This window comes from Cottoperca gobio, chromosome 21, assembly GCF_900634415.1.
Source record: "Cottoperca gobio chromosome 21, fCotGob3.1, whole genome shotgun sequence".
NCBI classification, from domain to species: Eukaryota; Metazoa; Chordata; class Actinopteri; order Perciformes; family Bovichtidae; genus Cottoperca; species Cottoperca gobio.
The window spans coordinates 21,774,372-21,791,097 of record NC_041375.1 but is presented as its reverse complement, the minus strand read 5'-3'; the positions used below and the strand labels follow the sequence as shown (position 1 = coordinate 21,791,097).

Below are 16,726 nucleotides of genomic sequence, written 5' to 3'. Positions count from 1 at the left end.
GAAGTGCTTTGCAAAGACTGACTGACTGAAATAATAGTCAGCGGTGTTGAAATTAGAAATGAAGCTATATGTCGAAGCATTGTTTGAGTGTTCTGTTTTCCTAACAGTTACCTTTGATATGTGTTCATCTCTGACTGATTAAAAAAAACATAAATGGGTTCTTTCTTTTGACTAGAACCAAGTTTACTTTTGATAAAAAAAAATGTAAAGATTAATTTTCTTCCAGGGAACCTTGTCATAGCACACTACAGTCTCATGCAACCTGGCAAACAAACAATTACACCGAAGGGAAAACAGATTTCATTTTGTGTGGCAACTGTTAATTAAGTAGCTTGGGGATTTAATTGAATAAGGCCTATAGGAAGACTGGGCAAAATTAGTGTACAATCAACTCCACATAGTTGCCTATACAAACATGTTATGCCTCGACAGCAATTGCAATGCAAAATGTATTCGACTTGGAACATTTTTAGTACAACTAAACACATTTTTACAACAATTTACCAGCAAAAAAACTTAAATTAATGAATGAATTACATTTTTCTTATTTGATATTTCTAAGAACCATTTTAACTAGAAACATTTAAATGTCTGGACTATACAACTGCATCCACGGGATACCTCTCCACTCATTTCATGACATTGAGACATGAAACCGGTTCGTTTAAGAGAGTGTCGCTCTTGTCTCAATAGACGATCTTCGGCCATGATGTTCCACTCGCACTTTCAGCTAGCTACCGCAATGTAAGAGCCTCTTAACGAGTAGCCTCGCGCCACACCAACGGAACAACATGCTAGGGACATTACAGGGGACGAGGTAGGCATGAATATATTTTCATAAACTCATAACGAGGCTGTGTTTTATTGTTGTATTGCTTATTGACTGGAGATCTTTGAAACACCCGATGACAGTTGGTCGTTGTTGCTAAGCTAACGCTGTCTGGACGCAGTAACGTTAAACACCAACGGACATAAACGAGCGTTATTAGCCGACAAGTCCGTTCTGTTAAAGCGTAAGAAAAGATGTACAGTTTTCAAGAAAACTCGGTGTTAAAGTAAGTCTGGCCTGAGCTAACTTTGTTATTGTAATATAATCACAGCAGACTTGTTAGTTAGTTGGTTAGTGAGTTAGCTAACGTTAAGCTAAGCATGAAGCGGCGTGTCCTGGATCCACACACACGTGAAACTACTCTCCTGTCCAGGACATGACAGCAGTGTTGGCAGGTTTCAGCACACAGTACGGTGCCTGCCGAGTAAAGGCTTCAAAAGACGTAATTAAACTACTACTGGCAGCATATGTCGATATAATGTACATAGGAATTCTTGCTTTGGCGATACATGCTAGCTATTTCACCTCACTCACTTAGCTAGCTGACATGGCTGTGATTTCAATGGTAGTGAATCTGCTTAATATTGCCCACTGTGCTCACATGCTGTGCCAGCAAAGGATGAGTTTGTATCACAAATAAATATACAATTGGCAGCAGCCAAGGTCCTAAACGTAAGCATCACAACACCAACCTTTTCAGTGTAGTTTAACTTTGTAGCTATTGTTGAAATCTTTAATCTATTTGTTTTGTGCTTTCTTCTTTATGCTAATGTCTCTACTGGATACAGTAGTGGTGGTTGAATTCATCTTTGTTTAAATACATCACCATCCACTTTCTACCTCTCTAACAATAACATCTTGACAAAATAGTTTTTTGAAGGCATAGCCGATCTGGCATTGGTTTCTGCACTAAAAAGGTTTTGACTTTCTTTCCAAACAAAAGAGATTACTTTATGGAGACTGATTTGTTATTATAAGACAAATGGATTCTCTGACTGACATTGCTTCTCTCCTTGTTTACTTTCAGTGGTTAAAGGTGTTGCGTTATTGCCTTCTGTGAGTCAACAGAGGAATATATGAGAACTCCAAGAACACCACTGTCTCCTCTAAGACCTGACACCTTGGTGTGAGCCAAGTATGCAGTCTTAGGCAGCCTAAAGCTCACGTTTCATCCCCAGAGTTGTTGCGAAGAAGGAGGGGAAACTGCTTCTGGCTCAGCCTGCATCGGCAATGTCCTCAAGACTCATTGACATGTCCTCAGTCTTATATCAAACTCTGAGTGTGACTGTTTAATAAGTGTGTGGACTACTTTGCTTCAGGAGAAAAACCTTCCGTGCCTGTCTGAGCCTCGAGTGAAGGCTTATAACCCTGCATCGCTATCAAGAGCTAACAGTGTTCTGCTGACCTCAAGCACAGGTGCCAGGCCCAAGTATTGTACTGCTGTCACTGCATTTGTGACGGCAGTTATGTTTACTGTTAGTCAGAATTTAGCAAGAACTTGTAGTCAATCTACAGTGACCAACAAGACATTTACAACTCATTCCACTGGAGCTGACATCTCAAAAGTCATTCCTACAGAAGAACCACTCGTTGAGGGAAGCGAACCAAGAGGAACAGGGAAGAGAACCTTCCTCCACTTTAGGCCTTGGTATTGTCACAACTGTTCCTATTCCTATCCTATCTTGCCTATTAATTTAGCACTTCAGAAATAACCACATCTTCATTTAACAGTGCCATGCCCACAAACCAGTCCTCCCCCTGGGGCAGGGCGAAGCATCGCGCTTGTTCCAATGCAGATAGTCCCACCACTGCAACCTCTGCCAGTACACATGCCAAGACAGGTGTGGCCACTAAAGTGCCTTTTAGTCAGACTTCCTTAGAGCTATCCAGGAGAAAGAATCAAGCCAAACCTCTCTCTTCTAATGTTGCCTCACCTGCTTCCCCCTTGAGGCGGACAACAGTGGCCCCATCTGTGGTGTCTGTCGGGGAAAATGGGGAAACAAATAAAACCAACACCCAGAGCCAATTCACCGCTGTGCCAGATGTGTCTTTAATCCTACCACAACAATTTAATGGGATTCTAAACCCAAACCAGGTACTTGCAACAGGACTGACGCAGGCTGGTAGTAGCCACACAGAAACCAGTGCACCTTCCTCCGTCCCCAAGAAGATTGGGTTTAATGTACATCCAACGGGCACCATGCAGAAATGTATGCCGCTCCAAACCTCCCAACCTGGAAACGGTTTAGCAACGGGCAGACGTCCGGCTGCCACAAGTGATGTGCTTTTGGGATTGGAGCCTCTTTTGTCAGTTTGTCATCAAGACCTGTTCATCAAAGGACAGCCCACTGTGCAGCAAACTAACGAGTTGATGGTGAGTATTGATGCCTCGAGAAGTAAAACCCTACAACAGCTGTAGTATAAGTACAACCTTATTGTCAGACCAAGCGCTTCGGCTTGTGGCGTTTTTATCAGTGTCATCGCTATTGATGTTTCAGGAGACATTGGCAAAGTTTAAGTGGAACATTTTCCCAGAAATAAGAGATGTTGGCTTTTTTAAGTCAAATACATATAGAACTTTGAGAATGATTTACATTTGGTAAGATCTATATTAGTCCACTTACTGCCTCCTCCTCCACGTCTGACCATTCGTTTTGTCTTCTTAGCCTAAAGCTGCAGACTTGCCATCAGTGCCTCCTCTATGCCTTACTCTCTGTGAACATCAGGGGGCAGCATTGGGAAAGGATACCTCCAGCACTGACGGCACAAAAGTAGAAATAAGAAGCACAACAAGAGAAACAACAACGACGAGGAGGAGCCATTCAGCTAAAACGACAGAATGCAGTCAGACAAAAAACTATTGCACAATAACTGCTTTAAACAATCAGTTGCTAGTAACAGGTGGTCCTCCAGCGTTGGTGGCAACAACTACAAACGTCAAGCCCCTAACGATAGCATCAGTAGACCTAAACATGCAGCCCCCAGAAAGTAAATGTCTACTGGGAAGAACCTTGTCCACATGCAGAAGAATCAGTCCTGCGGCAGCCAGTCCTTTTCCAAACGGCCCCATGCCAACTGTGCTCAGTGCCAATGTCAGTGCCACTCAGGAGAAGCAGCCCACACCGCTGGATGCCATCACAGGTAATCAGAACTACTTTACTGTGAAAGGTTCTGTAGTAACAAGACAAGAGAATGGTACACTGTCTGGTTATTGAATCTGCAGTAGAACTGAAAGGATTTGTCAATGTATTCAAGTAGTCAATCGACAAAATAATTGTCAACTATTTTGATAATGTATTAATAGTTTCAGTAATTTTTCAAGCAGAAATAGTGAAACCAATATTTTCTGATTTCAGTCTCATGAGAAGATTTCCTGCTTTTCTTTGTCGTATATCATTGTAAACTAAAATGCTTTTGGGTGTTTGGACCTTTTGGTTGAACAAAACAAGACATTTAAAGATGTCACGTTCAGCTCTGTGAAGTTGTGATGGCCATTTTTCGAGAATTGTTTTGACGTTTCATAGACTAAACAAGTATCGAATAATCGATGATGAAAATAATCTGCAGTTGCAGCCCTAATCTGCAGATTCAAGAATGTCAAGAGCATCGTAGAACACCCTTCATTCTAACTCGACAGAAACAAAATTAAGCTCAAAGGCTTTAAAGTAATTAAATAAGAAAACAAGTTCAAGGAGGAGTTTGCGGTTGATTTGGTTTCCCGAGAAATACCATAACAAGTCATGAAGTAAATTAGACAGAAAGACACAGGATGGACACAGTCACCATACACATGAAAGTTTTAATATTCAGTTCCTAAGCAGCTAGCATGAAACCATGAATTGACCATTACTAACTCTGGATGTATGACTTGTTTTCCTCTAAGCTGTGGCCTCCAGTCCTGCAGGAGCCTTGATGGGCTCTGTGACCTCTCAGATCTCTGCCATCCACCTAACTAGGCAGGGACCGCCTGTCTCTCTGTCATCTCCATCGCCTTCCTCACCCTCGCCGACAGAGGAGTGTCTGGTCGGAGAGACTGGGTGAGCATCAGCTGATTGCTTCTCAACAATAGATACTGTATTTTTTCTTTTTCTTCCTTTCACTCTGAATGTTTCACCTTGTATTAATTGTTTCCAGCCAGGATTGTGTTATGCAGCTGGATGGAGCTGAGGAGGAGCTGCCTGATGAGCTGGAAAATGCCTGTAGTGATGACGGTAAGATATTCAAATACGCACACACACACACAGACTTATCTGTGTGTTTACTGCGGCACTGGGGGCTGTATGGTCCGTGTAACGTTACTTTTTGATATTATGGTATGTTAGCTTGGCAGCAGAGACAAGCTAAAAAAATCCGGCTTGGATACGGCCGCCGTATATCCCAGCACCGGGAGTAACAGCCGGCTGATGGAGTGCCGGGTCTAGCCTGTGTAACGGCAGCAACAGAAAGTTTAATGACTGCTATCTGCTGACAGCTGACAGAGGATCCATCCATCTCCCGTCTGGCTCGCACACTCTACTCCCGGCAGAGCAGCCTCCTGGCAGCGGTGGGGAAGAGGCGATGCTGACAGACATTTCTGTCTCAAAACAAACTATCAAAACATGCAGGGATCATGGATGTAATGTTGACGAGCCCCGAGTCTGCCAGTCAGGAAGCTGTACTTCTCCCTCTGTACTGAGGGCGCTATAGTGTCTCACTGTCCATCCTAGACGTTACCGGCCGGAACTGTCAGACTGCTAATTTCTGTAGACATCAATGCAATATAATAAATAGATGTCTTTGATATAATGTAAACTCTTAACACTGTTACCTCTTCACATTCTGTTCTGCTGATTTGTTTTAAGTTCAAATTCTGGCATATCTTACACATTGAACCTTTTAAGCTGCCTTTAGTCAGCGGGCAGTTTGCTCTATATATGTTGTAAACCGCTGATTTTAGTTTTCTGTTGTCTTCAGATGATTCCGACTGTTCGTCCATCACTGGCACCTCATCCACAGCATCGATCGCTCTTCTTTCTGGGTAAGACGCACTCTATAACCCCAGACGCACACATTTAATTCTTTATTTAGGTTGACATTTAAGGTGAGCACAAGAACATACACCCTTACTGACGCTACCTCTGTAGAGGACTGTTCTCTCTCACAGTGACGATGTGGTTTTGGACAGTTTTTCTTTCTCATGGAGCAGATATCCTTCTATTCCTTTAAATCCACACTCACTCTGAGAGAATTCTTCCATCATACTCTTTTGTTATATGCTTAGTCCCCTTTTGTTTCTCTTATATGCTTAAGTGAAGCATAATCTATATATCTACAAGGGTTTCTCAAGCCCCCTGCAGTTTCACTATGTTTGTATAAATAACTGGTGGGCAGATAAAATAAAATAAATAAATTACAAAAAAAAAAAAACATTGTTTATTTTCCTTCCGTATACTACTTCAGAAATGTCCAAGTCGTTTCCTTGGACTGCCCAACGTCCAAGCCCGGTTTCTAATTGGTCTCCTAACATGGAGTAAAACACATATCCATCAGATCCTGTGCACTCTGTCTCTCTCTGTCATTCTCTCTCACTGCAATTGTTAAAAGAGGCTGAAAGCAGCAGAGCGTGGTGGAAAGCTCTGTTGCATTGTGCGTCATATTGTTCTCCACTATGATGGCCTCAACAATAGAACTCCCTACCAAAGACTCTGAGCTGATTCTCTGTTAAAACAGCCTGGGTAGGGACCGCTATTGTCACCCTCTTTTCCCCCCAACCAGCTGATTTGTTTATGTGTTCATTTACATACACCCCGTCACCTCCCCACCCTTTCCTGAAAGCTATAGCTACTGTATGGCTAGTATAGTGTTAAGTTAGCCTAGATGTAATGTCAATGTATACCTATTGGTGGTGGAAGGACTTTATCTGAGAGGAGAGCTCTGCAAGAGGATAACATCATCCCCTGTTCCTTCATCCATCTGATTATCCATCTTTCTTCCTTCCTATATGACTGTCATGTGAGTGTGTTTTTTATAATTTCATGTGTAAGTTCTCCTTATTTTGTGTTCATCCGATGTGAACAATGTTATGTTGAAAAAAAGAGCTCAGGAATCTGTTAATGTTTGACTTGCAACTGCCTTTTGTTACTTGTCACTGATACAACTGGCTGTCATTTTGCTACAGTGTTATTTTGTTGAGGTTAATTATGTCTTCATTGGCTCCCCAGCAGCTAAATGTCTTAGTCTGTGTTTAGTAATGGTAATAATATTAGATGGATCAGAAAGTCTCTTTCTCGACTCCCAGTGTCAAAAGGAACTTGTACTCTCCGTGTGGCTTCTCCAGCCCCAAATTCACACGAGCATCAAGTTACCGGCACAGAGTGCACACGGCCATTTATCCAGTCCACGCACGACTTGAGTCGCGACGGGATGCCAACGTCTTGTCAGTGAACGTAACTCGAGCTGCATTACTTTTTAATTGTGTTGTGAGCAATTTGCTCGTTTTAATAGCGACAAGGTAAGCAGAGCTGTCGGGCTGAAAGGGCAGAGACCAGACAGACCTCAGCAGGAAACAGAAACAATCATTGCAGATGGAGTTTACAGGCAACATATAGAAAGTAAATGTGTTCTTGTGACTTTTATTGAGCTTCATTAACTAAAATGTTCAGTTGATGTGTTTATTGGAACGGATGATCCTCTTTGAGCTTGTGAGAACACAAGCACGTGTTTTGGTGATAAATTGTCATTAATATTATAATCTTTTCTCGAAACGACCATTAAATGCAACGTTCTCACTTTTTTGCTATGAACACTTGTGTTTTGATGTCGGTATATCTGGATTAACTATTCACTTCTCTCCCTCTCTTTGTCTCTCAGTGTTGAGGAGCCAATGTCATTGGGGGCGGAAGACAATCGAGAGGAGAGACCAGCGTTGGTTCCCAGTTTGTTCCCCCACATCCCCCCAACACTCTACTTCAGCACCGCCAATGAGAAAGGTCAGGACACACGTCTTTTGTGTGAAACGGACAGTAGCTTTAGCAGCAGGAGAGTTTTTACCTTACCTATATCAGCTGATCAAGAGATAAAATAGTTTAACAATACATAAACGGCACGTTAATGTAACGTGAGAGAGTGAATATGGGACTGATACCAAAGATAATATTTAACACAAATAAATCTCCTCACAGCTATCTTTGCCTGTTGTAATATAATGTAAAGATGTTTCAGTGATTTGTGATTAACTTGCTTGTTAGAAGATTGTAGGCAAAACCGGAAGTTTTCACATTTTTTCTAAAGGGTTAGTTTGAAGTGGGGTCGTCTGAGGTACTTATCCACAGTGAGTGTATGACCTACTGTAGAGGAAAGACAGGAGTTAGGGCACAGAAGCTAAGCAATGTACTGCTGTGGACGGGGGACAGTGTACGCTATATTAAGAATATTTTCACCACTTTACCTTGCTGTCAGTCAGCCCTTTCCGACAGAACTGAAGCCGTTATCTCTGCTCTCTTCAAAGCCACCGGACTCCTTTTTTGGCATAAATCGTCATTTTGACTCGCAGAACACGGAAGTTGCTGGTCGACCGCTTCCTCGATTTGTGTTGTTGTGTAACTTTGGTGTTTTGTCATTCGATAACTGATCGAGGCGGCAGTAGATCAGAAACTTCCCTGTTCTTCTCGGTTAAATTGCCGTTTTTGACAAAGGAGTCTGGTGGCTTTGAACAGAGCTGAGAGAGATTTAGAGACTTCAGTTAGAAAGATAAAGTGGTGAAAATATCATAGACAAATGTAGTGTACGCTTTCACAGACTGCCCCTGTCCACAGCAGCACATTGTTTTGCTCCTGTGAACATCATGTGTATTACTTGGAGAGAAATCTGGTTGTAAAACACAAACAAATGTTGTGTTGTGTTGTTTACAGTGGAACTGCTGCCAGCAGAACAGAGACGACTGTTAAAATGGAAGATAAGCACCGTCACTCCAAATATTGTCAAACACACCATCGGCAGGTCACACTTCAAAGCCACCAAAAGTAAGTCATCACGTGTGCGTGGGTGAGTACTTCCTGGTCACCATGATCTAATAAGGATATCTGCTAAACGTCTTGGTCTTTGTGGATTAAACCGTCAAGGCTCATCAGATACACGATGCTCAGTGTTCGGAGCTGTCAATCTTGGAACATTCCGGATTCTGAACTGTTTTCAAGACTGTCCCCTTTGACCTCGGCTGAATTGTCAGAGTGCCGGAGCTCCTCTGGCTCAAACCGGACCTTTCCTTAAATCTGGAGCACTGTTGGAACGTACCGTTGTGTTATTCAGAGCACCACACTCTCAGAGCGGCAGAGCGTACGCTTACTTGCCCCACAAACTAGGTTATATTTTCACTAACTCCCAACGTAAGCTGTGTATTGTCACAGTCGTATCACGTGTCATGATAATCATCTCATACATTGTCCTCCTCACTGTCAACAAGCTCTTGCACAAGAGGTGCTACATTTTGTATTATGCAATACATACCTGATGGAGTTTTCCTTTCATCCATTCTAAGCACAGTTAATTCATATAGAAAGAGAATGCTCTGTTTGTTTGAACAACAGCGTTCTCATTTTAGTGTAGAGCTTCCCATTGGATGAGCGAACGCATCCCATGTGTATTTAAAATGTTGTTGTGATCCATGTTTAATCAACTATACAACTCAGTGTCTCGCATATTGAAGGATGTCATGCATGGTATCACTTTAAAACGGAAATGCTTGCATATTTCTTGGCAAAATGTCCAGGTACTGTTTAGTAGTTCACTGCCCCTAAACATGTGTAACATTTGTACTGGATGATTAAAGTCTGTGTCGCTTTGTTGTTCATGTAGAAAGCTATGACTGGCTGGGCTGCTGGGGACACCACATGAAGTCTCCGGGCTTCAAGGCCCTCGGAGAGCACCAGAAGGTGAGAAACTGTAGATGCACCGCTCTTTTCAGATTGTGCTCCCAGGAAGCCTTAAAGGGACAGTTCACCCCCAAATCAAAAATACATACGTTTCCTCTAACTTATCGTGTTATTTATCTTTTAACAAAAGGGAAATGATGAAATTCTTCTTTCCAGAATTACACTTAACTTGGCTGTACTTGTGTTTTTTTGTTTGTCCTAGTTGAACCACTTCCCGGGAACATTTCAGATTGGCAGAAAGGACCGGCTGTGGAGGAACCTGTCCAAGATGCAGGTCCGCTTTGGCAAACAAGAGTTCAGCTTTTTCCCCCGCACCTTCGTCCTTCCCCAGGACATCAAGATGCTACGCAAGGCCTGGGAGGACGGTGGCTCCAAGCAGAAATGGATCATCAAACCTGTAAGTTCTGTTAGTTTACTTGTAACGGTACCAAAGCTGTGAAGGCAAATGAGTCTCGAACACTGGCAATAGAACCTAAATATGAACCTTGTTTTGTATTTTGTGGCAAGCAAACATCAGTAAGATTTATTAATTAATATTGAATGTAGTCTCTTTGGGTTTTAGTTGCTGGATACTTTCAAGTTCTGTCCAATGATGATTCTGAAAGAAGCATCCGGATCATGATGCTCAGGAAGAAATATGTTTAAGTTGAAATAATGTGTGTTTTTGTTTTTGTTACGTGTTTATGACATTCTATCTTTCTCCTCTCATCTTTGATAGCCTGCTTCAGCCAGAGGAATCGGTATCCAGGTCATCCACAGATGGAGCCAGATGCCCCGCAAGAGACCACTACTGGTCCAGAAGTAAGTAGCTCAGAATAGACGGCTAATGGTTTGAAACTTGGTCGCACAAGAGACCATTTTCCAAAACTTGACGTTTACATTATGCATTAAAACATTTGTATCCTGGTTGTGTTTCACAGGTACCTCCACAAGCCCTACCTCATCAGTGGTAACAAGTTTGACCTGCGGATCTACGTCTATGTGTCAACATACGACCCGCTCAGAATTTACATTTTCTCTGATGGACTGGTTCGATTCGCCAGCTGCAAGTTAGTGTTCCTCACATTGGTGCCAGAGGCTTGCGAACAGCTGATAATAGAGGTCATGTGTGATTCCACATTTTGTTTTTCTTCAGGTATTCGTCTTCCATGAAGACTCTGGGTAACAAGTTCATGCATCTCACCAACTACAGCGTCAACAAGAAAAACTCTGAATACCAGAGTAACAGCGACGACAAGGCCTGTCAGGGACACAAATGGTTTGTAAAAGGGAAACTCAAATATGTCACCCATCTTTTATTTACTACAGATGGATGGATCTTTTTGTTTGTTTTAACATCACGTGCTTGTGTGTTCAGGGCTTTGAAGGCCTTGTGGCAGTATCTGGGCTCTAAGGGAGTCAACACCACTCTGATCTGGGAGAAGATTAAAGACATCGTGATCAAAACCATCATTGCGTAAGTTTGTCCGTTCAATATTTTAATTGCTGGACATTTGTTGTTATTCACAATATATATTTTTCTGTATTTAATTATTTGCTATTATGAGTGCAGTGCCTGTTCAAATCGTGCTGCTTGCAGGTTCCAAACAACTTCACTCTTGATGCTGCGCTTCTTTAGCGAGCTGCCCCCAGCGTGCTGTTAGCCGGCGTATCGGTTAATAAAGGTCCTCTCATTACTCACAGTGTGGACATAACGCACTACTAGAGAAATGTGTCCCCTCGATCTAAAGAGCTCGCCATCGACATGCACTTCCTCTGGTCCTCAGCAACACACGATGACGAAAATCAAATCAGACGCACAGAAACTTGTTGGATTTATGAAAGCACTGTTTTGATAGTAGATGTACAGTATTTAAATTAAGTAAGTTCAGTTAAGTTTGTGTGTGTGTGTGTGTGTGTGTGTGACACGCACACAGACGTTCGTACAGAGTCTGTGTTTTTACCCTCATTAACAAATCTCTCACACATCTTTGTTTTATCCTGGGTGTCGAGGAGAAGCTAGAGGTAAAGAGTCTGTGAAATAACTGGACACTCTATTAGAAAGGTATTTGGAAATAATGAAATAATCTCCCGCGTGTTGGTCATCAGGTCCGAACCGTACGTTAACAGTCTGCTGAAGATGCACGTTCGGACACCTTACAGCTGCCACGAGCTGTTCGGCTTCGACATCATGCTGGACGAGAAGCTCAAACCCTGGATCCTGGAGGTCAACATATCACCAAGGTAACACACACACACAGACAGACACACACACACACACACACACACACACACACATATCTTGTAACTGTTTTGTTTCTGCTGCAGCCTCCATTCCAACACAGCGCTGGATGTTTCAGTTAAAGGTCAGATGATCAGAGACCTCCTGAACTTGGCTGGCTTTCGTATTCCCCGAAAAGATGATGTGGTCACCCCCAGCAGTAGCTCCTCCAGCTCCACCACCAGGTAGGAAGGAGGTGTTACACCTTACAGGCCACACAAGGGGTCCTGCGATGAGATGATGCTGGTTCATTCTGGTCACACTTTAGGAACAACTTTCAATCCAATTTAAACTCCAGCCTAAGAACAGACCTTAGACATGAATCATGTGTGTGTGTGTGTAGTCTATGTGGAGGGAACAGGGAGAGGACCAAGCCAGATCTGTCTGCTGATGAGAGGGTCAAACGGGCCTTTTACCTCACCCAGCGCTACGCCAACCAGGTAAATGAATACAGAGGCACTAAAGATTTGAAGGAAAGTGAATTACATTAGTGCATTCATTCTAGTTAAGAAAAGGTTAGTAGTGATTTCAACGTTGTCTCTTTCCTTCTGTGTTCTGTCAGGACTTCCTCTCTACAGTGTTGAGTGCCTTGACTCCAGAAGACGTTTGTGTGCTAGCAGAAAGTGAAGACGAGCTGACTCGTCTTGGACAGTTTGAGCGGATTTTCCCATCGCCGTCGTCATCCCGCTACCTGCGCTTCTTCGAGTGTTCGAGATACCTGAACATCCTGCTGGACCAGTGGGAGCAGAAGTACTGGAACAACAGGACAAAGGGTAAATTATGATTTATTTAATATGTTTTCTTACATTACAAGTTGTGTTCTTACATTATCCTCAAATTTCTTCCAACAATTTTCAAACCGAGAGATATCTGTCATTTTAATAACTGTGTGTGTGTGTCTCTGTCTACCTGCAGGTATCAGTCTGCTGACGACTCTCTGTGAGAAACGAGTTCATCTGGGAACCACTGACCCTGCCCACATGGTGAGGAACTGGAAATATTAAAGTCATTTGTCTGAATAAAAGATGAAGGTTTTTATAATCAGTGATTTGAAATATTGAACTCTTCAGTTTCTCTCTGCGTCTTCTCTCCTAGTGGTCCAAGTGCAGCTACATCTCGAGGTTTGAACCCCACAGACAAGACCTCGTCATCTCCAGATCGAGGTGATAAAACAGATGTCACTGCTTTCTTGTATCTCTAACAAATGCAGAGAACAAAAATATTGATTAGTACTAAATAATATTATATTATTATGTAATATTTAGTTACATGCATAATGGAGGTCCTTTATGTATCTGGATTCTTCTTGGGATCATCCTTGTATGTGCTGAATTAGGTAAAAATGCTGTGTTTTACTTAAATAAGTAAGCAAGAACATGAATAAAGAAATTACTTTTGTTTTTCAGTAAAAGAATCCTGCATATATAATTATTCCTCATAATGTTTATGATAGAAATACCTGCTTATATGTCAGTTATTTAGATTTCATACACCGTACATTAACTAGATTATCTCCCTGCTCCGCTCCTGTCCTGTTCTCCAGGGTGGTGGTCACCCATCAGCACCGCTCCCATGACGACGACGATGACTGTTCAGACGGGGAGACGTCTTCCGTCTCCAGCCTGCCTGTTTCGCAAAGTCCTGGCTCCAGTGTCACCAGCAGTGCCTGTGCAAGCCCTCAGCCCAGCCTGGCCCACAGTCTGCTGCCCCAACAGTTCGCTTCACTCTGAGACTCGGTTTGCTAACACGAGGTTCTGTTCCCAGGACAGACACACAGCTCTAACGTAGCTCTCCCCAAACACCCTTCTATTGATCTGTCATCTCTATTAGCTCTGAACCTCTGGATGAAAATGTTTACTTAGATCTAAAAGCTTGAAGCCCAGTCTTAACTAACACTGTGGAAGTGAGTGGATTTAGTTTGTTACAGAATAGTTTGCCTTCAAAAGGAAGTATAACTGAGTGCTACGTGTATACTAATGGAGTTTTCTGAGTGTTTGCTATTTCAGTGCTAAAATTGAAACTGGCTTATCCTTTGTAGTCTTGAGGTAAACCTCCATCACCAGAGAAATGATAAAACACCTGAAAGACCATCGCAGTGTTGTGTTTTAGTCCATTTACTACAAATCAGTAATATGCCAACTTTAGTTCAGATGTATTATGAGCTTATTAGCAGCCGTTGATTTCTTTGCTGTATGAAAATCTTCCAGCAGAAACATGCTGGAGATTCATAATCCTTCACAGTGAGCTTCATGTCTGCTTAGTTTGTCAAATTGACATTGTTACATGGCTTAACCACAATAGAAGTGGGCATCAGACAGTGTTACCTCATCTACCTTGAACATTATTAACATGTGAACATGCTCATTAAGGCCGTGTACCGACCGATATTAGTACTGCAAGAACACTACACTGAAGCGAAAAAACATTTGTCCAGCAAAAAGGTTTGACCTGGAAACGCTATGCTTTGGTAATGGAGGCATAGCTATCTACATGCCTGGTACAGACTTCACGTTGCTGTTTACCCTGCGGCTGTCCTGAACTCATGAAATGACTGGATGTGATCACTTTCAAAGGATTATAATCCACTGTGCAGTGTTTGGCTTTGGATAGGTATTAAAACTCATGGATATATTACTAAAACTGGATGGTACTTGGTCTTCTCACCGGCACCAGAACCTTGCTCCACTGTGCGATGAATACCTGCTCAGAAGAAGACCCTCGGATCCCCTCTGCCGACACTCGTCTGTGCTCACTGGCCTCAACTTAAACTGTGAATAAGACGCGCTGGGCTTCCTCACAACCTCCACCACAAAGCAACGTTTGCTTCGGCTGCCGGTTTGTGTGTTTGCACTTACATTAGGAAGAATACAACTTCAAAGCCAACTCTACCTTACAGAATACAGTAACAATGAGACAATACTGTGATCTCTCTAATGTCTTAAAGACTTGTTGGTATTGAGGGGACTGTTGAGCAACTGATCGCACACGTATCACATTCCTTATGGACTCTTGTTTGTGTGGAAAGGTGAAGACAAGGGGCTCTCAGTAGACGGATGACGGGGAGATGAAGAGGAGCGCTGCAGAACAAGACTTGCTTGGTGTGCTGAGATCTCTGCAGCATATTTCATCTCGTCAGTACTTGATTTTATTTTCACTGGTGTGTTTTTATAAAACCTCATTTTAATCTCTGGTGTTTACTAACGGAGAGACTTGAAGATGATACTTTCATTACTTGGTGACGTGCATGTTAGTAGACCAAAGGAAGTTATTACCATTGAGAATGGAACTGTCATATTGAAGTCATCTCATAACTACTCATATTACTTTTAAAAAGGGCTTTGATTTGCTTTGACCATTACGCGTACACAAAGTATAGTATATAGAATTATATAGAATATTTCTTGAAAGGTGCCAACTGAAGTGCCAGAATCTGACAGTTTACACAAACTGAACTCATTAACACGAGTTAAACGCTTCTAAACGAGTGGATTTAGGTTTGAGTGTTTGCTGTTGGGGTTAGGGTTAGAGCTCTTATTGCATCCTCAGGAAAAAAATGAGTATCTCAATTTAAAAAATGTAAACCTCTAATGTGAGGACACTTTCAGAAAAAAAACAACTAGTTGAAGTTGCAAATGTTTGGGTAAAGTTTCTCTTTAAAGCCAACGTCTACTGTAACAAACTGACGGCAGAGTGGTGGTTGTTATGAGTAGGTGCAGCTGTCACATGAAAACATTCAGTCATTCTGTCTGACGTTACTATGAAACGTGCAGAAGACAACTTGTTTACAGACGAGTTTTATTATGCAATGTACTAACCGATGCCAAACTGCTGTGCAGTGTCAATATGTAGCAGCATTTGTATCTCAATGCAATTTTTTATCAACACTTGCAAGGCAAATTCTGAAAGGGAATAGGATGTGAAGTGGAAGAACAAAGTGGACTCTACTTTCCCTAATGTACAGAGCGTCGTCTGCTCAGTTACTAAATGCTCTTCATGGACCTACGTACAGAAAAGCCTCACGGAGGAGAAATGCTTTAAAATTCCCTGTTTTTGAAGCAGGACTGAATTTATCTAAAATGTTGGCTAAATAAGTTAAAACATACAAAACCCACCAGTGTATTCATTCAACACCTTCGTGTGTTAAGTTGCTGCGGGCCCTCGAGTTTATAAAGAGTCAAATGTTTCATACCGGAGTTTTAATGTTTTCATATGACAGAAGTGACGACCTGCTCCCACACGTCAACCAGATTCCACTTAACATTACATGACACTACTGCCAGGCTGCCAACAAATAACCCTGCATTTGAGGTTGAACATAACATAAGTGGAGATTATCATGTTTTTTACTTGACATTTGTAGAAGTCTCACATTAAAGGGCTGTATGAATTGCTCAGGATGACAATTTCAAAATAAAAGTTATTTGTGGTACAAATCTTATGTTTGGAACTGTATATTTTAAGTTTTTATAAACGATTTTCTTGTCACAAGACCGGACAAACTTGCTTTTTTATTATCTATGAGCTGTTAGCTATTATATTTATGTTTGTCTTTGACAGCATGTCAGAAGTTGTTGGTGTTTTGCCAGGATACCATTTGCTCTGCTTTGAATTTAGATTGAATTAAAATGTTGTAATTGTTATATAATTAAAATCTTTGAAGACTACTTTGTCTGTTATACAGACATGTAAGGCCCATAACAATCAGAGACTAATGTTATTTTTTTATTA

General features: G+C 41.9%; 1 protein-coding gene across 2 annotated transcripts; it reads left to right on the top strand.

Moving 5' to 3' along the window:
* Window positions 1-653: 653 nt before the first annotated feature.
* On the top strand, window positions 654-16,431 carry ttll4 (tubulin tyrosine ligase-like family, member 4). 2 transcript variants are annotated; one of them, XM_029459019.1, is made up of 21 exons: window positions 654-817; window positions 1,857-3,203; window positions 3,496-3,970; window positions 4,713-4,866; window positions 4,964-5,040; window positions 5,783-5,846; window positions 7,679-7,797; window positions 8,719-8,829; window positions 9,662-9,738; window positions 9,941-10,135; window positions 10,457-10,539; window positions 10,659-10,787; window positions 10,874-10,996; window positions 11,096-11,194; window positions 11,827-11,961; window positions 12,046-12,183; window positions 12,342-12,438; window positions 12,561-12,771; window positions 12,914-12,981; window positions 13,094-13,161; window positions 13,542-16,431. In XM_029459019.1, the coding sequence occupies exons 2-21, from the start codon at window positions 2,565-2,567 to the stop codon at window positions 13,726-13,728; spliced, it is 3,249 nt and encodes a 1,082-aa protein (XP_029314879.1). In that variant the 5' UTR covers window positions 654-817; window positions 1,857-2,564; the 3' UTR covers window positions 13,729-16,431. The 2 variants fall into 2 exon arrangements, with proteins under 2 accessions (XP_029314879.1, XP_029314880.1); XM_029459020.1 differs by lacking the exons at window positions 654-817; window positions 1,857-3,203; window positions 3,496-3,970; ... (1 more) ...; window positions 4,964-5,040; window positions 5,783-5,846 and adding an exon at window positions 5,896-6,820.
* Window positions 16,432-16,726: the final 295 nt, after the last annotated feature.